The sequence below is a fragment of the Bufo bufo genome, chromosome 2 (genome assembly GCF_905171765.1).
Source record: "Bufo bufo chromosome 2, aBufBuf1.1, whole genome shotgun sequence".
Classification (NCBI taxonomy): domain Eukaryota; kingdom Metazoa; phylum Chordata; class Amphibia; order Anura; family Bufonidae; genus Bufo; species Bufo bufo.
In genome coordinates this window covers 51,836,696-51,862,792 of record NC_053390.1, presented here as the reverse complement: position 1 = coordinate 51,862,792, position 26,097 = coordinate 51,836,696, and the positions used below count along the sequence as shown (strand labels likewise).

General features: G+C 44.8%; 1 protein-coding gene across 3 annotated transcripts in view; it reads right to left on the bottom strand.

Annotated features, from left to right (window-relative positions):
* MALT1 (MALT1 paracaspase) overlaps positions 1–26,097 on the bottom strand; it is a 223,675-nt gene that overhangs the window by 2,048 nt on the left and 195,530 nt on the right. For all 3 annotated transcript variants that reach the window (XM_040421076.1, XM_040421073.1, XM_040421074.1), the window contains 6 exons: positions 17,907–18,084; positions 14,657–14,731; positions 9,396–9,523; positions 7,143–7,292; positions 3,586–3,743; positions 1,612–1,737 (listed from right to left, as the gene is read on the bottom strand). In XM_040421076.1, coding sequence (XP_040277010.1) covers positions 1,612–1,737; positions 3,586–3,743; positions 7,143–7,292; positions 9,396–9,523; positions 14,657–14,731; positions 17,907–18,084 — 815 coding nt within the window. The remainder of the gene's footprint in view (positions 1–1,611; positions 1,738–3,585; positions 3,744–7,142; positions 7,293–9,395; positions 9,524–14,656; positions 14,732–17,906; positions 18,085–26,097) is intronic.

The window sequence follows — 26,097 nt, the reverse complement described above, 5'->3', positions numbered from 1 at the left end:
AAAGGGGGAGTGCATGAACGTGTGGGTGGTGCTCCGAGGACTCAGGCTAGCCCCTGGGTGCTCCAACAACCTAATTTCCATATCAAGAATATTATTATATTTTCTCTGGAACGGGGCTATACTGCAACATAAAGAAAGTATTATTTGAATCAGCAGGTTAAACCCTACCAGGCAGAATGCCTGGTTTAATAGCATCTACCCTGCTTGCTGAAGATGCTCTTTAATTTACTTTGATTCTTACAAAGTTAGGTACACCTATTAAGTCACCATCAAAAATAATGGAGGTCTAGATGGGTGACAACATCCAAATTGTCAAGAAATAATATACACTTTCATTAAAAGACCACATAATCCTAAAGAAGATCAGAAGGGGTAAACTGGCTTCTGGGCCCCAATGCAAAATCTGTACCAGGGCCCCCATCTTCCATGTACTGTTTACAATACTGGTGTCTTCTTATGTAGTAGAGAAGCTTTGGGACTGTCTCTGCACCATCTATAGATATGCCCTTGAAGATGACCAAAGAAGGTCTTATTGTGCAACCCAAATATTAATAGAACTATGTAGAGTAAAGTTGATAAGTGCTTTCCAGTGATTGGAAACCTTTGTTTTATGTCTGAAAGCTGTCAGCTAATTCCCAGTTAATGTCACTGGTTGGGTTTTCACAACGTGGTGGCTCAAAGATGGACAGATGTGATATTATTTCCTCTATGGCTTAAAATGTAAGTTCTGTTCATATAATAGCTTTAACCTACCCCTACCTGCTCACTCCATATCTGGACCAAACTTCTTTTTTTGGAATACAAAGATCGGATAATTAATAATAAGAAAGTCCCCTGGTTCAGAAAACCCATTGTCATATGCCCTATTAGGGCGGTCCTCTGTTCAGGATCTTCATCTTTTGGCCAGAGTGGAGAGCAGTTACAAAGAGTGTCTCAGTCTATGGAGGACCTGTCCTGTCCTGTATTACACAGACAATTCATTGACTAGAATAGTCACTGTGTAATGCTTCATTTCCCCTGTGGTGGTGCTGCAGGGAAACAGAAGACTTACTGCCAGGTTTCCTTACAGATTAAGCTACTTTCACATTAGCGTTTTTTAATTCCGCTATTGAGATCAGTCATAGGATCTCAATAGCGGAAGAAAACGCTTCCGTTTTGTCCCCATTGATTGTCAATGGGGACAAAACTGAACTGAACGAAACGGAATGCACCAGAATGCATTCCATTCCGTTTGGTTGCGTCCCCATCGCGGACAGAATAATGCTCCAAGCAGTATTTTTCTGTCCGCGATGTGGTGCGGAGCAAGACGGATCCGTCCCCCGTTGACTTTCAATGGTGTTTAAGACGGATCCATCATGGCTCTAGAAGAGATAATACAACCGTATCCGTTCATGACTGAGGCATGTGTTGTATTATTGTAACGGAAGCAAAAAACGCTAATGTGAAAGTAACCTTACAGATGCTGGCAGTCCCAGCAGGAGGACACCGTAATTGACAATGGATCCTTCGTAGGGATTGTCCAAATTAGTGAAGGTTTTGCAAGACTTTCCCTTCTCTTGCATGTACATGCCCGGAGTATCAGAAGGATCACAGTACATTTTGCATTCCTACCTTTAGTTTTTGCAGGGAACTTAGACGGGTGTATAAGCATTGCTTCGGAAGGTCCTTAGATACCAAGAAGCTTCCTGTTTCCTCTGGGGTGTCTTTATTTGTTTCTTTAGGGTCAATGTATAACTCCTGTATAAAGACAAGCAAAACATATTTATTTATTTTTTTCGCAACACACATTACACAAAAATCACCGAAACCTCACAAATTTTGGCCATGCGTGCATGTGTACAGGGGGATGGGAAGGAATGTCTGTATGGCCACCTTTACAATGTGTTTCTCGGGAGCCCAGACCTCTAGGTCATATATATTGGTGGTGGACGCTACTCCAAATGAAGCCCAGCTAGGGTGATGCAGAGTTAGCAGTTGTATCTTGGCCTTGGTATGTGACGTGGTGCATAAGAAGTAGTTGGGGGCCCTATTACACTTTTACAAATTTAGCTTTAGGGTTTAGGAGTTTCAAGTTGTGCCCCCTTGAAAACCCCTTGGGTTCCAAGAGTACTTCACTGACCAAAGGCTACTTTCACACTTGCGGTAGCTTTTTCCGGCAGGCTGTTCCAGCGGGGGAACAGCCTGCCGGATCCGTGCTACTGCAAGTACACCTTGCCGCTGGAAGTCCGCTCCGGCCCCATTCACTATAATGGTGGCGGGTCGGAGTTCCAGCTGCAACATGTCGAGAGGCGGGCAAAAAAAACCCCAACATGTTCTAGTTTTTGTCCGGCCACCTCTCGGCATGTTTGCCGTGCTGTGGCTGGACCCCGGGCCGCCGCTATTATAGTGAATGGCGCTGGAGCGGACTTCCGGTGGCACTGTGGACTTTTGATAGCACGAATCCGGCAAGCCATTCGTCCGCCGGAACAGCCTGCCGGAACAGGCTGCCGCAAGTGTAAAAGTAGCCTGAGGCTACTTTCACACTCACGTTTGGTGCGGATCCATCTTTTATCTGCACAGACGGATCCGCACGAATAATGCAAACGCTTGTATCGGTCAATAACGGATCCGTTTGCATTATTCATGAAAAAAAAAAAAAGTACGTCAAAACGGATCCGTCTTGACTTACATTGAAAGTCAATAGGGGACGGATCCGTTTTCAATTGCACCATGTTGTGTCAGTGAAAAACGGATCCGTCCCCATTGACTTACATTGTAAGTCAGGAACGGATCCGTTAGGCTCCGCATCGTCAGACGGTCACCAAAACGCTGCAAGCTGCGTTTTAGTGACTGTCTAAAAAACACAACGGAGACCAAACGCAGCCAAATTGATGCATTCTGAGTGGATCCTTATCCATTCAGAATGCATTGGGGCTGAACTGATCCGTTTTGGGCCGCTTGTGAGATCCCTGAAACAGATCTCACAAGCGGACCCAGAAACGCCAGTGTGAAAGTACCCTAAGCTAAATGGCACCTTCACTGCAACTCAACAGATCGAGGCACACATCCGGGCTTGCTATCACTCAGCTCAGAGTTTGGTACAATGTATCAGATATGAACTATAGAGTCCAGGGCTGCTCACAGAGATTTGTAATCCTGACCCATTCATTTCGCACCTTTTCCCGCAACGCACTCGCATCTTATCCGGGCAAAAAAAATGACGCCCGTGTGAAAAAGGCCTAAATCAAACATTTTTATGTTAAACATAATTTGTTTAGAATTTGTCAAGATTTTTTAAAATTCTTTTGCTTGTCTGGTGACACATTATTTAGCATTTCTGAGGACACCGTATCCATTTTGTGGTCCGCAATTAGCGCATCCTCAAAATACGGATGTGGCCCGTGTTGCATGAGAATTTTTGCAGACTCATTGAGTTCAATGGGTCCACGTTCCATCCTCTTGCGGAACAGACATATGGGTATGGACCGCAAAACGCATACGGTCGTGTGAATGCTGCCCTAAGGCCGGATGCTCTGTGTAATCCTCAACATCCTTCATCACACCAGACATAAAGGAACAACACGAAGAGCGAGAGCAGATACTCACCAATGGAAAGTCGGTGACGTTGGCCGTACACTGAGTGATATCCTCAGGTTTGCTAATAATTTGGGAGTAGATGATCATGACATTGGAGAATTCCGCAGCATACCCCAACTTGATTTTTACACCACAGTCAAACTCTATGCACATGCTCTCTGGGAGTTCTGCAAATGGAGGCATGGAAATGTAAAAGAGCTATCTCGTGATTAATGTAAAAAAAATCAGACATCATATAGGACATGACAATCTCTTTCTAACAAAACTAGAACCAGCCCTGTACCTCACATGGATCCAGAGATCTCCACATTCATTGCTTTGCTAGGTTTATTTTAAGCTGGAAGCTCATGGAGTGTGCCCTTTCTGCTGCAGCCTTATACCAACTCAAGGGGCGTGTCCTTTTTTGCTGCATCTCTCTTTCTATCACAGCTCAAAGGGTGTATCCTTTCTGCCACAGCAATTTCCCTATCACAGCTCAGGGACGTATCCTTTCTGCAAAAATTCAGCCTACCACGGCTCAGGGGCGTATACTTTCTGCTGCAACTCTTTCCCTATCACAGTTCAGAGTGCATGTCCTTTCTGCTGCAGCTCTCTCCCTATCACACCCTCAGGGGGTGTCTCCTTTCTGCTGCATCTCTCTCCCTGTAACTGTCACAGCTTCTAACAGTAGATGCAGCTCGCGGCAGTTGAAGGATGGAACTGAGCATGTGCGACCACCACAGTGAGGTGGACAAAGAAATAAAGGAAAAACAGCAGGTGACGCTATACAGATACAGACATCCCAACCTGCAAAAACTCATTTCAGGGAGGTGCACTTCTCATTTCAGGGAGGTTTTCTTTTTTTCTTTCACAAACTTTTTATTACATTTTCCAAACATATGCAGTATCTGCACACTTTGCTCTATGGTGTGGAGGACGGGGCTCATTACCCTGCCCCAAATTATCATATTTATGTATATGATTAAAGGGGTTCTGTCACCACCTAGAAGCCCTGTGAGCTAAACATCTGCTCATGTCCAGGGCAGCATTCTGATTTCTAAGGTGGCCTTATAAAAGCTATTTGTGGCTTTATTCTGCGGAAAAACAGGTTTTACTAACCTGTCAATCATTGAATTAAGTTGCCCAAGCAGAGGAGGTCTGTGGATGCATGTTGCCCGGCCGCACGCATCGCCGTTCGTGCCCAGCGCCGCCTTCTACTCCTCAGTGCCGCCTCTCCCTCCCTCCCCCTCCTCCCGCTTTGAGATCCCGCGCGTGCGCACAGGCTTAGCCTGATGCGCCGTTGCGGACTGCTGGCATCGGCTTCTTCTTGCACTGTGCGCACGCGCCGAGAAGGGGACACTGCTACAGGTTGCCGGAAAGGTTTTCTGCGAGTAAACTAGAGATGGGAAGTTCGGATCTTTCACATGAATCGGTTCATTCGCTGAGCTGACAAGAAGCAAGTGAACCGAAGCTTAGGTTGCGCAATTTTCATGTGCGGATGCTTGGATTCACTTGCTGACTCGCTGAGTCGGCTCTTGTTCTGAGTCAGGAAGTTTATTCTTTAAAACTTATCTACCCCACTGTAGGAAAAAAAACAGGCATCCAGGGGGGTGAGGATTTAAAACTGGGGTAAATAATATAATTAAAATGGAGGGTTAAATGTGTAAATGTATTTTTAAAAAAATACATCTCTCTCAATAGTTCTATAGCTACTGAATGAGACAGAAGAAGGGATGCCTTTAACATATAGATCTCCTTGAGAAGCCAATTTGACCCTAAAGGGTTAATTCAACCTGTAATCTAAACTCTGTCCTGTCACTTCTCTTATCTCTCTGCTCTGCTATCTGACTGAGATAAACCTTTCCTGGATATATTGTTTCACATGCGGGTGTCAGGGAGCCGCTATCTAATAGCGGGAGACTCCCTGAACATCCGGGAGACTTGAGATCCCTGCAGATACATTTTATTGAATACTCAGTGGCTATACTAAATTTTTAATTACATGCAATTACAAAAGTATTCAGATTCGGGGGCTGGTCTGAAAATTGAAGAATTTTCATGGGACAACCCCTTTAATACTGTAATATCTTGAGACATTGCAATATGGTCCAAGAATGTATTTCTAGGAGAACGAAGGGGACCTATATTCCCCATGTATAAAACTACTAATACTACCTTTAAAATGGCCACACAATTGTGTACAAGTGCTATATATGGGCCATAATATTATTGGGGCCCCTAGTAAAGATTTTACATTGGGGCCCAGATTGTCTCTTTATGAACAAGTGGCAAACCATATAAAGGCCCACTGAAGACATAGGGGTAGAATTATCAAACTGGTGTAAAGTAGAACTGGTTTAGTTGCCCATAGCAACCAATCAGATTCCACCTTTCATTTTCCAAAGGAGCTGTGAAAAATGAAAGATGGAATCTGATTGGATGCTATGGGTAACTAAGCCAGTTCTACTTTACACCAGTTTGATAAATCTCCCCCATAGATCTGACATGGGGGAGGGTGGTTAGCAGACTCCTTTCCCCTGTGTAGACATTACTCAGCTATTTCCAAGCTACATCATCGGCGGTGATTTTGAAAAAGCTGAGCTGTCAGGAGGGCTGCCATTTCCAAGAACCAAGGGGGTCATTTATCAAACTGGTGTAAAGTAGAACAGGCCTAGTTGTCCATAGCAACCAATTAGATTCCACCTTTCATTTTTCACAGCTCCTTTGGAAAATGAAAGGTGGAATCTGATTGGTTGCTATGGACAACTAGGCCTGCTCTACTTTACACCGGTCTGATAAATGACCCCACGATTGTCTATTATAGTCTTGTGGAAGAATATAGCCTGATGGAGTGGCAGGTGAGCTGTATACCCATCATTATATATGTCAATGTTGCTATTCTGCCTTGTCTAGGAAATGTCATAAAATCCCCCATGTACTGATCAGTCAGTCCCAGTCTACACAGCAAAGCAGGTGTGTGTGCTCCAGTGGCCAGTGGCAAACATGCAATATTTCCATACAGTTTTTATATAAATAATCACATTAAAAATTATATATATTTGTAATATTTATCGTAATAATAATATATTTTAATATTTAAAAGAACATCAATATAATATAATGTCATTTTCTGATAAGATATTGCATTTAACAAGGTTTTACATAAATATTAATGAAAGGTTCATGGTTATACAATAAAATAAGAAAACCACAGCTTTAAAACATACTGTGTGTTTAATTTCCTTTCTTCCTTTTGTCAAGATCTCTGCTTGGTTCCTTGAATGGAAACATTCAGCAGGCATAGAATGAGATGATATAATTCTTAATACTTGAAGTCGCCACTAGGGGGAGCTCCCTGTATACAATTCGATGCAGCACTCTTTGCTCAATTTGATCAACATGTATGCACAATCAGAATACTCCCCCTAGTGGCAGCTGTCATTTGCTTCGAATCCAGAGGATGCCCCTATTTCAGAGACCCCCCCGACAATCTGAAAATCTGCATGTATGCATGTAACGTTTTCATTTGGGCCATCTAGTTTCCTACAGTTCAATGCACTGATACGGTATCTTATCTGAGCTCTCACCATTCGCCTTCTCCCACTGCAGATTTCTCGCCAAGGACTCCGGAGAACATGCTTTGTGCTGTATGGGGTCAGTCAGCGCCCTCCTGGCGGATAGGCTGCTGCGGATTTCTAGCGCTTGCATTCCTTTGGTGAGCTGACAACGTCCCATATCTAAAGAATAAGAGATGTTAGTCCCCAAATACATGGAATAAATAGTGAATGGGGCTGTGTTGTAGTTTCCTGTGCGGCGGGCGGCCGGGAGCGTCACTGCGCAGGGAAATACTGTGAAGGCGCAGCAGCGTACAACTAGCGCTGTATCACCTTCTTTGTAAGGATCATATGGGGTTTTACTACTAGTTTGACCCGAATCCAAGCAATAGGCCATACAAGAACTGCACCATAAAAACAAAAGGGGGCCGCGTTTAATTTCTGCCTTCCAGTATTTCCAACAATCGCAGAGCGGCGGTTTAAAGCTGTAATGGCGCTAAGAAGGAACATGTCGCTTCCTGGCGCGGTCGTGGCGGCTCCGCAATTTTCCACATTGCTTCCCATAGAAAAGAATGGGAGGCAGAAACGACACGGCCGCCAGCGTAATTTCGGTGCAGTATCGGAGCCAAAATTCCGCTCAATAGAAAACACAGTGTGAACGGGTTGCAATCACCGTGGGCCACGGTTTTTGGCCCCCAGAATAGTTATGACAACCCCTCCTCCGCACTGAAAGAGAAAGAAGCAGAAAACAACTGACAACCACGAATACTGGTGGTCGACTGGTCGTCACCCCTCTTTCCATAAACTCCTAAATGACCAGTTCACACGTCCGCAAGTGTTGTCCGCACCTGTTACACAATTGTGCAGAACGGTTGCGGACCCATTCATTCTCTATGGGGCAGGAATGGATGCGGAGAGCACATCCGCATTTCCGGAGGGCGGCCCCGATCTTCCGGTCCGCAGCTCCGGAAAAAAAATAGAGCATGTCCTATTATTTTCCGCAATTGCGGACAAGAATAGGCATTTCTATGGGGGTGCCGGCCGGGACGTGTGAATGGACACCAAGGACTCATGCACACAACCGTATATATTTTGCGGTAAAAAAATATGGCTGACGTCCGTGTGCACTCCGTATTTTGCGAAACGGAACAGCTGGCCCCTAATAGAGCAGTCTTATCCTTGTCCGTAATGTGGACAATAATAGGACATGTTCTATTTTTTTTCCGGAAAGGAAATGCGGAAACTTCCGTTTTTTTTGCAGACCCATTGAAATAAATGGTTCCACATACGGTCTGCAAAAAAAACGGAACGACACGGAAAGAATATACGTTCATGTGCATGAGCCCTAAAGGTGTTGCAAAGTGATACATCCCTTGATCTAATATTGATCTGCGGCAAAGTTGCCCGAGGATTAGCTCCACCGCATTCAAGTCCTGAATTCAAGGCTAATCCTTGGAATTTTCGGTCAAAATAAGCTCTTGATTTTTTTCTGTCTCACCACACTGGTGGAAATAAGGCCTCATGCACACGACCGTTCCGTTTTTTGCGGTCCGCTTCCGTTTTTTGCGGAACGGGCGGCCCATTGTAGAAATGCCTATTCTTGTCCGCAAAACGGACAAGAATAGGACATGTTTTATTTTTTTTGCGGGGCCACAGAATGGAGCAACAGATGCGGACAGCACACGGAGTGCTGTCCACATCTTTTGCGGCCCCATTAAAGTGAATGGGTCCGCACCCGAGCCGCAAAAACTGCGGCTCGGATGCGGACCCGAACTACGGTCGTGTGCATGAGGCCTAACCATGGACATTTTCTCATGCATGTAGTTAAGGAAACCCTAATCAGAGGCATGTCATATGGTACGAAATCCACACCTAAAGCCTCATTCACATGTCCTTGCTGAAATCCGTGAAAAGGTGGTCAGTGATGCCTCTGTGAAGATGTCCATGATGGATCCGTGTTGCGTCCCTGTGTCCGTTTTCTGCTGTCCGTGTGTCATCCATGTTTCATTTTTTAAGGCATCTCTTCCTAATGATCCATGAAAAACGGATGAAACATGGATGGTTTTCACAGACCCATAGACTATAATGGGTGTGATGGATCCGTGAACATGGACAAAATAGAGCATGCTTCCGTGCTAAAACCACGGACACACGGACCGTGCTAAAACACTGATGTGGGAATGCACACATTAAAATGAATGGGGACGTGTGCTGTCCGTGGAGAACACGTACGTGTGAATAAGGCTTAAATCAGTGTGAAATCCGATACGAGCGGTATGTTCTCACCTTCTCCAACCTCGTCCAGCAGAACGGTGATCTTCTTATCCTCTAATAGGCGATTCTTGAGAAACTTCATGAAAATACCGTTTGCTAGATCTGAATGTTGAATTTCGAACGCCTCTGCCCCCTGGCACCTAGATATACGAGAATACATCAAAAACCTCATTCACCACTCAGTACAATAATCTGTGCCAGTGCCCACCAGAACTCACCACCAACCTCCTACTAAGGGTATGGTCACACGGCAAACATGTTGAAATCTGCATGGAAAATAGTCAGTGTGAACATACCCTTAGGCCTCATGCACACAACCGTTGTATTGATCCGCATCCAAGCCGCATTTTTTTGCGGCTCGGATGCGGACTCATTCACTTGGGGCTGCAAAAGATGTGGACTGCACTCTGTGTGATGTCCGCATCCATTGTTCCGTTCCGTGGCCCCGCAATAAAAATAGAACATGTCCTACTCTTGTCCGTTTTGCGGACAAGAATAGGCATTTCTATTATAGGCGGCCCGTTCCGTAAATTGCGGGACGCACACGGGCGACATCCCTATTTTGTGGATCTGCAATTTGTGGACCACAAAACACGGCATGGTCGTATGCATGAGGCCTTACAGTGTGGACACCGCTAGTGACTAAGCTACTGATCACTCCATAATGGATACCTCTGGATAGGTGAGGTTTCAACATGGCAGCTCTTCAGAAATCAGAAGATTTGGTGGCTAAGACCACATTATGAATGCGTCGTCTGAGCTCAGTATAGTACATAGAAGAAAGGGGCCCCATAGCATAGATCAAATGGGCCCCCATGGTGGTGCCAAGACCAGAAGGACCTGCTGTATATTTCTCCATCCCTACTTCCATGACCCTTGGGTCTATTCCCTGCCCTCTTGTAGTCCTTCTGGAGAGGGTTTTTGGCACTCAATAGCAAAGGGGATGAGACCAACCATAGCTGGGCCCCCTCTTTTCAAGGGCCCCATATCTGCAGTATGGAGAGGCTCTAGGTTATGTTTGCCTTTGACTGTGCAGTTTTTCTCTTCTAAGCTCAGTATTTGTGCTCTACACTTCTCCTGCCTTTAGATTCTGGGAGAGGAAGCAATTGTCTGTCACCATAAAAGAGGTTGTGTCATGAAACATATTCTACATTTTTCAAACCAGCACCTGGATCTGAATACTTTTGTAATTGCATGTAATTAAAAATGTAGCACAGCCACTGAGCTATTCAAAAAAAATGTATCTGTATAGCGCCACCTGTTGTTTGTTCTTTTCCTTATTTTTTTTGTCCTTCTCATTGAGCTGGTCAAACGTGCTCAGTTTAAATCACTGTTAGAAGCTGTGGCAGTTACACGGTGAAAACTGCAGCAGAAAGGACCCCCCCCCCCCCCTTCCCTTGAGCTGTGATAGGGAGATAGCTTTAGCAGAAAGGACACGTCCCCAGGCCAAAGATATTCTAGCAGAGCAATTGGAGCAATGAATGTGGAGATCTCCGGAGCCATGTGAGGTACAGGGCTGGTTCTAGCTTTTTTAGAAAGAGATTGTCATGTACCATATGATCTCTGATTTTCATTTTTGACATCAAGTATGGCATAACCCCTGTAAGGGTACTTTCACACTTGTGTTGTTGGATTCCGGCAGGCAGTTCCATCGCCGGAACTGCCTGACGGATCGGAAAATCTGTATGCAAGCGGATAGCATTTGTAGACAGATCCGAATGCGGATCCGTTTCACAAAGGCATTGCAATACCGGATCCGTCTCTCTGGTGTCCTCCGGAAAAATGGATCCGGTATTTTTTTTTCTCACACTTTTAAAGCTCTGCGCATGCGCAGACCGGGAAACCGAATCCGTTTTTCCGGAACACTTGGTGCCGGATCCGGCACCATTTCAATAGGAAATAATGCCAGATCTGGCATTCCGGCAAGTGTTCCGGAATTTTGGACGGAGAAAATACCGCAGCATGCTGCGGTATTTTCTCCGGCCAAATACCGTAAGAGTAACTGAACTGAAGACATCCTGATGCATACTGAACGGAATGCTCTCCATTCAGAATGCATTAGGATAAAACTGATCAGATTTTTTTCCGGTATTGAACCCCTAGGACGGAACTCAATACCGGAAAAGAAAAATGCTAGTGAAAGTACCCTTAGGCCACTTGCATATGAGGGTGTCCGGATTAGGTCCGGATGTGTTGCGGATGCGTTCAGTGAAAACTGCGTGATTTCACAAGCAAGTTCAGTCAGTTTTGTCTGCGATTGCATTCAGTTGTTGAGTTTTTTCACGCGGGTGCAATGCGTTTTGATGCGTTTTTCACGCTCGTGATAAAAAACTGAAGGTTTACAAACAACATCTCTTAGCATCCATCAGTGAAAAACGCATCGCACCCGCACTTGCTTGCTATAGAACATGCTAGAACATGCTGCGATTTTCACGCAACGCAGAAGTGATGTGTGAAAACAACGCTCATGTACACAGACACATTGAAATGAATGGGTCAGGATTCAGTGCGGGTGCTATGCGTTCACGCTTAAAACTCTCTTGTGTAAAAGGGGCCTAAGGCCCCTTTCACACGGGCGAGAATTCCGCGCGGGTGCAATGCGTGAGGTGAACGCATTGCACCCGCACTGAATTCCGACCCATTCACTTCTATGGGGCTGTGCACATGAGCGGTGATTTTCACGCATCACTTCTGCGTTGCGTGAAAATCGCAGCATGCTCTATTTTGTGCGTTTTTCACGCAATGCAGGCCCCATAGAAGTGAATGGGACTGCGTGAAAATCGCAAGCATCCGCAAGCAAGTGCGGATGCGGTGCAATTTTCACGCATGGTTGCTAGGAGACGATCGGGATGGAGACCCGATCATTATTATTTTCCCTTATAACATGGTTATAAGGGAAAATAATAGCATTTTTAATACAGAATGCATAGTACAATAGGGCTGGAGGGGTTAAAAAAAATAAAAAATAATTTAACTCACCTTAATCCACTTGATCGTGCAGCCGGCATCTCTTCTGTCTTCTTTCTTCAGGACCTGGGTAAAGGACCTGTGATGACGTCACTGCGCTCATCACGTGGTCCGTCACATGATCCATCACCGTGGTAAAAGTTTATGTGATGGACCATGTGATGAGCGCAGTGACGTCACCACAGGTCCTTTACCCAGGTCCTGAAGAAAGAAGACAGAAGAGAAGCCGGGCTGCGTGATCAAGTGGATTAAGGTGAGTTACATTTATTATTTTTTTTAACCCCTCCAGCCCTATTGTACTAAGCATTCTGTATTAAGAATGCTATTATTTTCCGTTATAACCATGTTATAAGGGAAAATAATAAAATCTACAGAACACCTAACCCAAACCCGAACTCACGCATGTGCAAAACGCATTACAATGTTTTGCACTCGCGCGGAAAAATCGCACATTTTCCCGCAACGCACCCGCATCTTATGTGGGCAAAAAACATGACGCCCGTGTGAAAGAGGCCTGAGAGAACCCTTCCCCTTCTGTCCACCGAGCAGAGAATTCTTGTCGGACCGGGATTCTTCTCCTTCAGACATGAGTAATTTTACAAAAAAAAAATTTGTCTGACATTTTAGCTCCGTTATAGGAAATTCCTCTCCAGTTCTTACAAGTTCACTTATCTCTATCTATATATAACGGAATGCTGGGAAATGTAGTTTACTGGTGAGGGAGGAAGTAGCTAACTTCTCCTGTAGTAGGTACATTTCTGCCCTGATTTACACCATGAACTTCTCTGGAAACACACCGTAAAGAGGTTGCATGGCATACCAAAAACAGCGCCACTCTCGCCTCCGGGATGTGTCTGGTACTGCAGATCTGTCCCAGTGACTTGAAAACCACACACAGCCCAGAGATCGGTGTGGATCTGTTTCTAGAAAAATGCAGACCCGTTTTTCTAATCAAGGTCTCCCCCTTTAAAGGCATCGTCCCATCTTGTACATTGGGGTCCTACTGCTAGGATATGCCGCCAATGTCTGGTACGTGCGGGTTCCACCTCTGAGACCTGCGCCTAACGGAGCCTGCAAAGTGTATGCGTGGCTGCCCTCCATTCATTTCTATGGAACGCGCCGCTCGGCTATTTTCGGAAGTCCCATTGAGATGTATGGGAAGCGCACTGCGCAAGCGCATCCATCGCTCCATTCTAGTCTATGGGGCTTATGGAAATTTTCAGCAGTCCCATGGAAACGAATAGAGGGTGGCGATGCATTCTTGTACTTGTGGGCTCTGTTCCACCTTGGCGACCCGCAGCTATCAGACATTGGTGGCATATCCTAGCGATATAAGACCCCAATGTTCAAAATGGGACAACCCCTTTGAATAAATAGTTCTCTTTTATGGATTTTATTTCATTTTATGGATTTAAAGGGCTTGTCCTTTCTGGACATTTATGGTATATCGATAGGATATGCCATATATGCATGTCCGATAGGTGCAGGTCCTACCTCTTCGACCTGCTCCTATCTCAGCGCATGCACAGAGAGTACATCTCCACTAAAATGTATTATTAGAAAAATCTGATTAATATGGCAATAGGAGTTAGAGAAGCGCAGGGTGTAAATCCTTCCAAGAACATTTCACTTTTAATGAGCTTTACTTTAATAAGTATCAAATTGAATCTATATTCATATCTCATGGCGCAATAGCATGTTGTGATACTTCTGGTTGCCTAGCAATGACTTGTCTTCCTGCATGGGTGACCACCCTATGAGTACATGTAACTTCCTTTAGTCATCACAAAAAGATCTCTATCCAGTTCCGTCTATGGTGGACAGACTTATTTCCAAAATCCAGTTCATAGCCTTAAAGAACTGAACAAGTACTCGAGCAGATTCAAGATAAAACCAACCAAGAAAAGAGTAAGGAGCAGGAACAACGAAAATTGTGAGTTATGTTATAGGCTGTGTGTCAAAAGAGAAGCTAGCGGGGAGACACAGTGTACTCCGTTGAGATGGACTTTAGCTCAGTGGCCTTCTTACCATGGAGGAATGGCATGTGACTGCTATGTGGACCCTAGAAGGAGGTGGACCATCATTGAACTACTTTTCTTACTTCCTATGACACTGCAAATGTGGTTTCCTGCAGGCACCACTAGGTGGAGCTCACTGCATACAGACGCTGCAGCTCCCACTGAGTTCAACACTAGCTGTGTAATAGCTCTCCCTAGTGGTGGTTGTGCAGAAAAACAGATGTCTCTATGGATATACTGCTATCCTCAGAGAGTTTTGGACATTCGGGACAAGGAGGAAAAACTTACGTGGCGTATCCAAAGACGATGTTCGCTGTCACCTTCAGGTTTTCCGGAATTAAGATGGTGTCATCATACTGGTTCCTGTAATGAAGTGTATCAAGATGAAGGACTGATAGATCCAGCATGAACCTGGTTAAGGAAATACATGTTCAAGGATCCCTATTAAAGGGGTTGTGCACCTTTGGGGGTGCACAACCCCTTTAAGGAGTTCTTAAATGGAGGGGAATCTCCAATTTAGAGCCTATATGTATTTTCCAGAATGGCACGTCACCAACAAGAGTGTCTCTACCTCTGGAAAACCCAACACATCGGTGCATTACAAGGACATCCTACTTATTTCACAGTGTAATGTTTCATTTCCCCTGTGGTGGCGCTGCAGGGAAACTGAACACTTACTGCCAGGTTCCCCCTCAGATTTCAGATGATCACTGGGTCCTAGGAGCTGGACACCCTACAATTCGCTTACTGTCATGGGACCCGTATAACAAAAAGACATTGTTCAAAACAGACCCCCCATTTAAGCCCTTAAAGGTGTATTCCGGTTACATTAAGGTATCCCCTATCCACAGTTAGTTTATCTCTGGAACTCCCATAAAAATGAATGGAGTGACCACGTACATGCCCGACTGGCATTTCAGGGGCTGCAGGGGATATGGGGCCCCTGTACTTGCGATCGGTGGGGATCCCAGCGGTAAGACCCTCACTGATCTAATAGTTATCCCCTATCCTGTGGATAGGGGATAACTTAATGTAACCGGAATACCCCTTTAAGGGCTACAGCTTAGTACATAATGACACAGAGAACTGTGCATTTCAGAAGCCATAACTTTTTTATTTTTCCATCGACCTAGCTGTAGGGGGGTTTGTTTTTTCGCACGATAAGTTAATAAATGGCCCAATTTTGAGGTACATCTAATGTACTCTATGGCCCCTTTCACACGGGCGAGAATTCCACGCGGGTGCAATGCGTGAGGTGAACGCATTGCACCCGCACTGAATCCGGACCCATTCATTTCTATGGGACTGTGCACATGAGCGGTGATTTTCACGCATCGCAGCATGCTCTATTTTGTGCGTTTTTCATGCAACGCAGGCCCCATAGAAGTGAATGGGGCTGCGTGAAAGCAAGTGCGGATGCGGTGCGATTTTCACGCACGGTTGCTAGGAGACGATCGGGATGGGGACCCGATCATTATTATTTTCCCTTATAACATGGTTATAAGGGAAAATAATAGCATTCTTAATACAGAATGCTTAGTAGAATAGTGATGGAGGGGTTAAAAAAAAATATATATATTAAACTCACCTTAATCCACTTGTTCGCGCAGCCCGGCTTCTCTTCTGTCTTCTTATTTGAGGAAAAGGACCTGTGGTGACGGATCATGTGACGGACCATGTGATGAGCGCAGTGACGTCACCACAGGTCCTTTTCCTCCTGGGCATCAACGAAGAAGACAGAAGAGAAGCCGGCTGCGCGAACAAGTGGATTAAGGTGAGTTAAATTATTTTTTATTTTTTTTAACCCCTCCAGTCCTATTGTAGTATGCATTCTGTATTAAGAATGCTATTATTTTCCCTTATAACCATGTTAGAAGGGAAAATAATACAATCTACACAACACCTAACCCAAACCCGAACTTCTGTGAAGAAGTCCGGGTTCGGGTCTGGGTACCAAACATGCAGATTTTTCTCCCGCGCGTGCAAAACGCATAAAAAAAAAATCGCGCATTTTCCAGCGACGCACCCTCATCTTATCCGGCCCAAATCCGTGTCGCCCGTGTGAAAGAGGCCTATAACTTTTTATAATATTTTGGAGGGGCAGGGTGAAAAATCACAGCAATTCTGTTGTTTTTTGGTTTTCTTTTTTCTGTATTCACTGTATAGTATAAATGACGTGATATCTTTATTCTGTGAGTTGTTGCAATAATGCCAATACCAAATTTATATAGATTAAAAAATATATATATTTACTTTATTTTATTTATGTATTTTTTTTTTAAGCTCTTTAACCACTTCCCGCCACGCTAACGCCGAAAGGCGTCATTTGTGGGGTGTTTGTACTGTCTGGGCATTGTAGAACCTCAGGAAACATGACAGGTGCTCAGAAAGTCAGAGCTGCTTCAAAAAGCGGAAATTCACATTTTTGTACCATAGTTTGTAAACGCTATAACTTTTACCCAAACATTTTTTTTTTATCAAAGACATGTAGAACAATAAATTTAGAGCAAAATTTATATATGGATGTCGTTTTTTTTTTCAAAATTTTACAACTGAAAGTGAAAAATGTCATTTTTTTGCAAAAAAATCGTTAAATTTCGATTAATAACAAAAAAAGTAAAAATGTCAGCAGCAATGAAATACCACCAAATGAAAGCTCTATTAGTGAGAAGAAAAGGAGGTAAAATTCATTTGAGTGGTAAGTTGCATGACCGAGCAATAAACGGTGAAAGTAGTGTAGTGCCGATTTGTAAAAAAGGACCTGGTCTTTAGGGGGGTATAAACCTGTGGTCCTTAAGTGGTTAATTTATCAATATAATTTGTTTCTGTGTCTCTGCCTTCACTTTTTAACGCGAGGTGAAATGGAGGGGGGAAAAAACAGGAATTTTGGCATTTTTTTATTGAAATGTTGTTTTTTTGTACTCATGGTCTCACACAATGGTATGTGCACACATGATAAGTCGCCTCTTTTAACTTGAGGCCGGGACATGGCCATCTCTTGCATTAAAAGGGTTCTCCAGGCTACACATATAGATGACCTATCCTCCAGAGAGGTCATCAATATCAGATCGGCGGGGGTCTGATACCCGTCACCCGCAGCGCTGGAAACTATATTACAGTGTATGGATCTGGAAACAGACAGCGCCTTATACTGTGTAGTGGTCATGCTGGGTACTGCAGCTCAGTGAATGAAAGCTGAGTTTCAATATGTGGGCGCCCGAATCTACACAGTAGTATACAGAGTCAGACCCCAACCAATCTGATATTGATGACCTTATTTGTAGCCTGGAGAACCCCTTTAATTGTGTCCATACCATGTAGTTACCCTCTATGAGCCTCCTTCTCTGGTAGACCTGCCCCATGCACGTATTACACTTGGGCCGCCTGTCTCTTCCCTGACCATTGGACCAGGCTGTCCGATCACACACGGTCCTCCATGCTGTCCTGGGCCTTGTATTTGCGCACACCTTTTGGATTGCAGATCACTTTGGTGATTGTGCCGTACATTTTGGGGATGACGAGTGCGGTATTTGCTCACCTTTTGCGGCACATGTCCAGTAGAAACACATTGAGTCCGGTTTCCTTCTCCTGCATCAGTTTTAGGATTCTTTGGACGCACAAGCAGTTAGTCGATCCGTAAGGCTTCGGGGCGTCGATAGGAACCATGAAGCTATTTCCGAAGTTCTCATAACCGTGCCCAGCATAGTACAGCAGCCCTGCAATGGAAAGTCAGGGGCCATGTCTATTGTATTACTGTGCACAGAGTGGAAGGATGTAGAGTAATCCATCTGCAGCATTCATTCCTCTGTTATCCCTTCTAAAAAATGTCTGAATAAATTGCCAGTTGGGGTGTGTCCCTGCAGATTCTGATGCTGTCCCATCAGTGCCGACTATGAATCGGGCCGATATAACTATACACGTGTGAGCTGCTTTGATTGATGACTATGCAGGGACACGCCCCTTTTCAAAGGGGAATAGTAACACCCCTGTGTCAATCTATTCTTAAATTTCTAGTAGGAATATCAGAGGAAGAATACAACTCAGAGATCCAAGGACATTTCAGAATTGTTAATTCCGGGGGAATACAAGTGTTTACTAAAATAGACATGTCAGGAGAGGCAACGGGTGCTCTTTAAAAAAGAGCACCTGTCAACAGGCTCAACCCTATTAAACCAGGCATTCTGCTTGGAAGGGTTAATCACGCTGATTAAGATGATATCTGTCTTGTGAAGATTGGTTGCAGCTTTCCGGAGAAGGCTTTTTTTCTTTATGCAAAAAGGGGCTTCCGTGCACCAAAGGGCAGGGCCTATCCCCTCGGTGGACCTCAGCTCCTCAGCTTTATGATGCTGGTCACGCCCTTGGTGCACTAAAGCTCTCATTTACAAAATTAATTTTTCTAGGGAATGCCACAACCGATTTTCACAAAATCTCATTTTAATCAGCAGGATCAACTCTACCAGGCAGCATGCCTGGATTATTAGGGTTGATCCTGCTGATAGTTGCTGTTTATAGGGGAATGAGAGACATAATTGAAAATTCCCATCCACATTCAGGTCCATACTCTTGTCCATTATAGTAGTTATTGCTAGAGTAATTGAGGCATTCATCTTAACTTTTGGGGCCAGCATGACAACCACATTAGATATGTGCTAAGTGTCGTTGTCGCTTCTCTCCGCCTAAAGGGCTTGTTCACACGACCGTATATATTTTGCGGTCTGAAAAAAACGGATCTGCATAAAATATGGATGATGTCCGTGTGCATTCTGTATTTTGCAGAACGGAACGGAATGCAGACAATAATAGGACATGTTCTATTTTTTTTTGCGGAACGGAAATACGGACATACGGAAACGGAATGCACACGGAGTACCTTCCATTTTTTTTGCTGACCCATTGAAATGAATGGTTCCATATACGAGCCGCAAAAAAAAAACGGAACTGACATGGAAAGAAAATACGTTTGTGTGCATGAACCCTAATCCTGCTGAAAATCATTAGTCATTAGAGGGTGGCAAGGAAAAAAAGATATGAAATCTGTACTTCATCCTGATATCGGTGGTGACTAGAGATGAGCGAATTTCTTCAAAATTCGATTCGGCTGCTTCGCCGAATTTTACTAAAATATTTGTTTCGTGAGTCGTGACATATTACTTGGTCATGAAGCCCATTTTTTTGTAAGTAGCGGGTGCAATGACAGGGAGCTGCGACAGCGCTGTTCCCCATCATTGTACCCCTCAGGTGCCGTAATCATACAGCATCACGGCAAAAGCAGTGTAAAATTAACAGAAAGTCATACTTACCACCTCCATATGCTTGCCACAGACCGACCGCTGCCATCTTGCTTGAAGTTCTGGTGCGAAATTCACGCGGCCCGAGATGACGTTGTCACCACGCACGGGATTTTGCCTAAGATCTTCAATTAAGATGGCGGCCGCCAGCCCGTCGCAAGCAAATGGAGGAGATCAGTATAGATTTTTTGTTTTGTTTTTTACACTATTTCAGGTTAAATCAATTCGCTACCACGAAGCACAAGGAAATTCAGCTTTGCGGTAAATCGAATTTTCCCTGTAAAAAAAAAAAAAAAAGAACATTAACGCAGTACAGCTAACCATAGACAACAGATTAGACTGACCAACCATCACATGTGTATGAGGTTTCTCGACTCTTCCCTGATGGCAGATGCCGGAGAAAAGAAGGATCAGACATGTTGGATTTCAATATGTCCGATCTTTTGTTCTCAAGAGAGATAAGTCGTTGCCTGACAGCAGCTCTCCTCACTGAAAATACACGCATGCTTGGCCGAGCTGTGAATGTGTATGAAGAGGGTTGGGGGGGTCGAGAGAAAGGGTTCGGCCAAAAGGTATCTTAAACGTAAAGCCAGCTTTAGACTAAATTGTCACTGTTACTACATCACATGATTACAATTTTACATTTTTACACATTTTTTGCAATAAATCACCCGACACATTTTAGGACCAATTTTTAGACCAATGTCAAATATTCCCAGCTGTAACAGACTTGGATGTTTGCACTGAAAGGCAAGCGGCTACTGATCTAGATCCCAAAACTGTAATTCCTTCCCACCATCATAGACACCACAGTGAAAATTAAGATTTCATTCATCCTGTACATCACCCGTTTAGTCATGCGCTTCCTGAAATCTACGTTGATCAGCAGATCAAAAGAGAAAGAAAATTATTACAAAAACAGGAAACTGAAGTCGCAAAAAAGAACTAAAGAAACTGAAATAAAAGAGGCTGAATACATTTAACAGAACTTCTACTAATTTAAAGGAGAAATCTAGAACTTCTCCTTCAATGTGTATTACTAGAAAAATCTGATTAATAAGGCGATAGGAATGAGAGAAGAGCGTGTTGTAAATCCTTCCCTCCTATTACTATTCTTCTCTTCCTACAGTTAACCATTTGGTGCAGTACTGACCGGAGGAATATTTGACCGTACTCCCCATCCCAGGTTGCAATATTAAGCAGATTTTTCGAAAAATAGATATAGTTGAGCTCAGAAGTATGATAAAACAAATGAAATCTGTGAAAAAGTGTCCGTATTATCAGAGCTTAACGTCTACAAGTGATTTCACCGGTGTCCCAATGACAACCCTTGCCGTTTGTGATCTGGTCCTGTTCATTGGGACATTATGTGGATCCACATCACTATCCCCATTCACGTCTATACAAATGCATGCCTTACTGTGCCTATCCAAGCTGCCAGTTAAAATTCGGTTCCCTCTATGAGTGGTCCCTAACACTAGTTCCTACCTGTTTATGGGCCATGATAGCCACACAAAGTCCAGGGAGCGCAGGTACAGCATGCACGCCAGGCACACTCTGCTTTTAACCCCGTCCGGTGCCGTGACAGCTTTCATCGGATCCAGGGATGCAAGTACCAACATGCATGCTGAGCCCACTATATACTTCTCCTGGAGCCAAATGGCTACTGGTAGGTTCTATATAAGCAGACTCAGTTTTATACTGACTTTAAAACCATTGTCACGGCACCGGACGGGGTTAAAAGCAGAGTGTGCCTGGCGTGCATGCTGACCTGCATTCCCTGGACTTTGTGTGGCTGTCATGGCCCATAACAGGTAGGAACTAGTGTTAGGGACCACTCCATAGAGGCGACCTTGACGTGGTGAGTGGCTTATTACGCTTTGGCCAAAATGTACACCAATGCCTCATTCAACATCCAGCATGGAGGCAGGGCGGAGTGCTGGTTGCAGAGTGCTATTGCATTTGTGTTTTTGCGTTTGTATATGTATTTCGCCATAGCGATGTGCACCTGCATACAGGGTTGTGCTGACTGAATCCCCCAAAATTCGGTTCCCGTCTACCCCCACAATAGATTGTCATCGCTGGGTGAGGATGCTTGGGTCTGTTTTTGGAATAATGTAATTCATGACATGCATTAAAATCATTGTATGTTATAGACTCTTAGGGTCCATTCACATGTCGGTAGTTTTGGATCCGCATCCGTTCCGCAATTTCCCGTTCATTTCAATGGGGCCGCAAAAGATGCGGACAGTACACAGTGTTCCACTCCGCCGCCGTAGTTCCGTTCTGCGGCCCCTCAAAAAAGATCGAGCCTGTATTCATGCCCGTAATCACAGACAAGAATAGGCATTTCTATCATAGGGCTGGCCATGTGCGGTCCGCAAAATGCGGAACGCACACGGCCGGTTTCCGTGTTTTGCACTTACGGACGTTTGAATGGACCCTTAAAAGAGTTCTCCCATGAGTAATGTAAAAAAATAACAATCAGACATCAAATAGTACATGACAATCTTCTTCTGACAATCTTGAACCTCACATGGATTCAGAGATCTCCCCATTCATTGCTGCAATCGCTCTGCTAGATTTTTTTCAGGCTGGTAGCTCAGGAGGAGTGCACTTTCTTGGGGGTATGTCCTTTCTGCTGCAGCTGGTAGCAGTTGAAGGATGGAACTGAGCACGCTCTTCCATCTCAGTGAGGTGGACAGAGAATTTAGAAAAAGGGCAAACAGCAGGTGGCGCTATACAGATAGATTTCAGTAAATAATTCGGTGGCCATGCAAAATTTTTAATTAAATGCAATTACAAAAATATTCAGATCCAGGTGCTGGTTTGAAAAATGTAGAATTTTTTGCCCTTTAAGCAGCCCATATACATAAGATTTTGATTGGCTACAATCAATTGCCTGTGGGATTATTCATGCGAACGACCCCACCTGCAACATAGCCCCATCTGTTAGGAAAAATGGACTCGTGTCGGCTCCCGAAAAGTGGCAAATGATCAGCTGAACATGCCACCTGCTTGTACTTCCATCAGGGTGGAAGATTGTGACCTTGGCCGGCTGTAACACATTTTCAGCAAGCAGGAATCTGATTGATCATTCGTAGTAAATTTTCAAACAATGGTCAGCCCATCACTATGATATGTCACTTTATGATCAGACCTCTGGGACCTCCACCAATCCTTAAAATAAAGGGGGTAATGCACTGGTTCCGCGCTGTGTCCCATTCCAATTTTTCCCTGTACAGCGACACCTAAGAAACCTGGCTGTTCCGGGAACTGCAGTCGGCCCCCATTCACTTGAATGGATCTGTGGTGCAGTTCCCTGCATAGGGGACACGGTGCTAAACCAGTGTTGTGCCACCTTTATTCTCAGAGGCTGGACCCCCACCGACCATATGCCATCACTTTATAAAATGGGAGAAACCCTTTAAATACATATGCAGATGGATGGGGAATAGTCCAGCAGCACAGAGTATTTCAGGATATAAATGTATTTGACATACTTGCCAACAGTCCCGATTTTGCTGAGAATGTCTTGCGAATTGGACCACAAAAGGCAAGCTCTGCCCCAAAGTGGACTTTTCGAGGGCATTCTAGCCCTCTCTGCTGGCTTTTCTGAATGGTCTGAGGGTCAAATGTCCTAATACATGGCGTTTAAATGTTTTGATGTTTGCACAGGGTGTCCTAATGATGGGATCCCCACTGATCGCCTACAATGTACACAGTAAATTTCCCTTGAGCGCCACCACAGGGAAAATGACGTATTGCACTGTGCTCTTTGAAACCAATGGGATGTCTCTATAATATATAGAAGATCTAGGTCCTCCAGGGCAGGGGATGCTTTTAGTAGATGCTCTGCACTCTCCCTAATAATTCAAGCTTTGGGAATGGGATTTTGGTGTATTTCTTTTAGGGTTTTGACATAGATTATATAAACCAGGAAGGTTTGATAGGATATTCGTATTAAGGGTCCTTGGAATATGAGCAGGACTTGCCTACGACGAAGAACTGGTTATATCCTAAAAAACCAACTCGTACGGCAGTGACATGCTGAAATTTACATAGTACTGTATTTCATTATGTCAGTATCATTTGAGGCTTCCCACAGGTTCTATAGATGTTTGCATTATGAGGGAGGGAGATCATTTGCATTAACCTCCCATTGTAGTGTGCAAACACAATACAAAAATCAATACGTAAAAAAAAAAAAAGGCGAGAACAGAGGAATCTTTGTATAACCCAGCAAAGAGGGAAGCAGAGCATTATCTGTCTACAGAATCTTGCAATGCAAAACCACAGGAAGTAAGGGTGGCAAAGAGAGTAGGGGTGCACATGACAGATCACAGTGACTGCACTGCATCCTACAGAGGAGAGATGATAAAAAGACATTTGGATAGATAGATAGTAGTGGCATGAAAAAGTTGGGGCACCCCTGCTCACAATGAATTTCACTGTGAAGTGTTAAGCAAGTTGAAGATGAAATGATATCTAAAAGGCTAAAGTTAAAGATGAAATATTCCCTTTGTATTTTCCCTTTGCAAAAAATATTTTTATTTTATTATTTAAATCTTTTACATTTTCAAAATAGCAACAAAGGAAAAGGGCCCGAAGAAAAACTTTGGGCACCCTGTATGGTTAATACCTAGTTGCAGGGCCGCTGATAGAAATCATGGGGCCCCGTACAGCATACATGACGGGGCCCCCTTCAGCTCCACCCCCTGATCCCTCCTTCAGCCACACCCCTGGCCCCGCCCTTGGCCCCTCCCCAGACGCCGCCTTGAAACAACATGCAGATTTGTCTACAAGTGATATTTATGGCGCTGGGGGGTCGTCTGTGAATGGCGCTGTTATGGAGGGGATCTGTGAATGGCACTGTTATGGAGGGGATCTGTGGATGGCACTGTTATGGAGGGGATCTGTGGATGGCACTGTTATGGAGGGGATCTGTGGATGGCACTGTTATGGAGGGGATCTGTGGATGGCACTGTTATGGAGGGGATCTGTGGATGGCACTGTTATGGAGGGGATCTGTGGATGGCACTGTTATGGAGGGGATCTGTGGATGGCACTGTTATGGAGGGGATCTGTGGATGGCACTGTTATGGGGGGATCTGTGGATGGCACTGTTATAGAGGGGGATCTGTGGATGACACATACCGTATATAGCATCTTATGCTATGTGTCATCCACAGATACCCCTCCATAACAGTGCCATTCACAGATACCCTCCATAACAGTGCCATCCACAGATTCCCCCCATAACAGTGTCATCCACAGATCCCCCCATAACAGTGTCATCCACAGATCACCCCATAACAGTGTCATCCACAGATCCCCCCCATAACAGTGTGACAGTGTCATCCACAGATCCCCCTCCATAATGGTGCCATCCACAGATCCCCCCCATAAGTGTCATCCACAGACCCCCCGGCCCCCCCCATAAGTGTCATCCACATGACAGACCCCCCCCCCCATAACAGTGCCATCCACGGATCCCCCGCCCTCCCTATAACAGTGCCGTCATGACGTCATCCATATAGATCCCCCCCCGCCACTCACAGTAGTATACATTAATAAATCGGTGCAGCCGTGCAGGCTGCAGACAGTAACTTTAATTTTAGCACAGGCACAGCGCTCATCTCTTTACTAAAATACTACCTTACATTCAGCTCCTGCCTCCTCCCTCCACCCTCCAGCCTCCAGTAACAAGTGCGGGCGGCAGCGCTCACTCACTGACGTCACGCGCCTGCGCCGCCTAGTGGGAGGAGCAGGCGTGTGACGTCAGTGAGTGAGCGCCGCCCCCACACTGCCTGCTGTTACTGGAGCCAGCCCACTGACAGCAAAAAAATTAAAATGGCTCGGGAGTCGGCAGCCCGGGCCCCCCTGCCAGCCGGGCCCGGTACAACTGGGCCAGCTGTACTGGCCTATCAGCGGCCCTGCATGCCGGAACGACTGGTCCGGCATTCCGAATGCCGGATCTGGCACTAATACATTCCTATGGGAAAAAATGCCGGATCCAGAGTTCCGGCAAGTCTTCAGTTTTTTTCGACGGAGAGAAAACCGTAGCATGCTGCGGTTTTCTCTTTTGCCTGATCAGTCAAAACGACTGAACTGAAGACATCCTGATGCAAACTGAACGGATTACTCTCTATTCAGAATGCATGGGGATATGCCCGATCAGTTCTTTTCCGGTATAGAGCCCCTGTGACGGAACTCTATGCCGGGAAAGAATAACGCAAATGTGAAAGTAGCCTTAGTAGGAATCTTTCGGAGGGCGATAATACAGGCTAAGGGCCTTCCCTGACAAGGTAATATTCCCGGAAAACCCGTCTTGTTTGGGACATTTCTGGATTTCTTCTCGCCCTGCTGATATGAATTGGACAATAGCGGAAATCTCTGCGAATAAAACGCTAAGAGTACGTTCAAACAGTGGATTCCGTC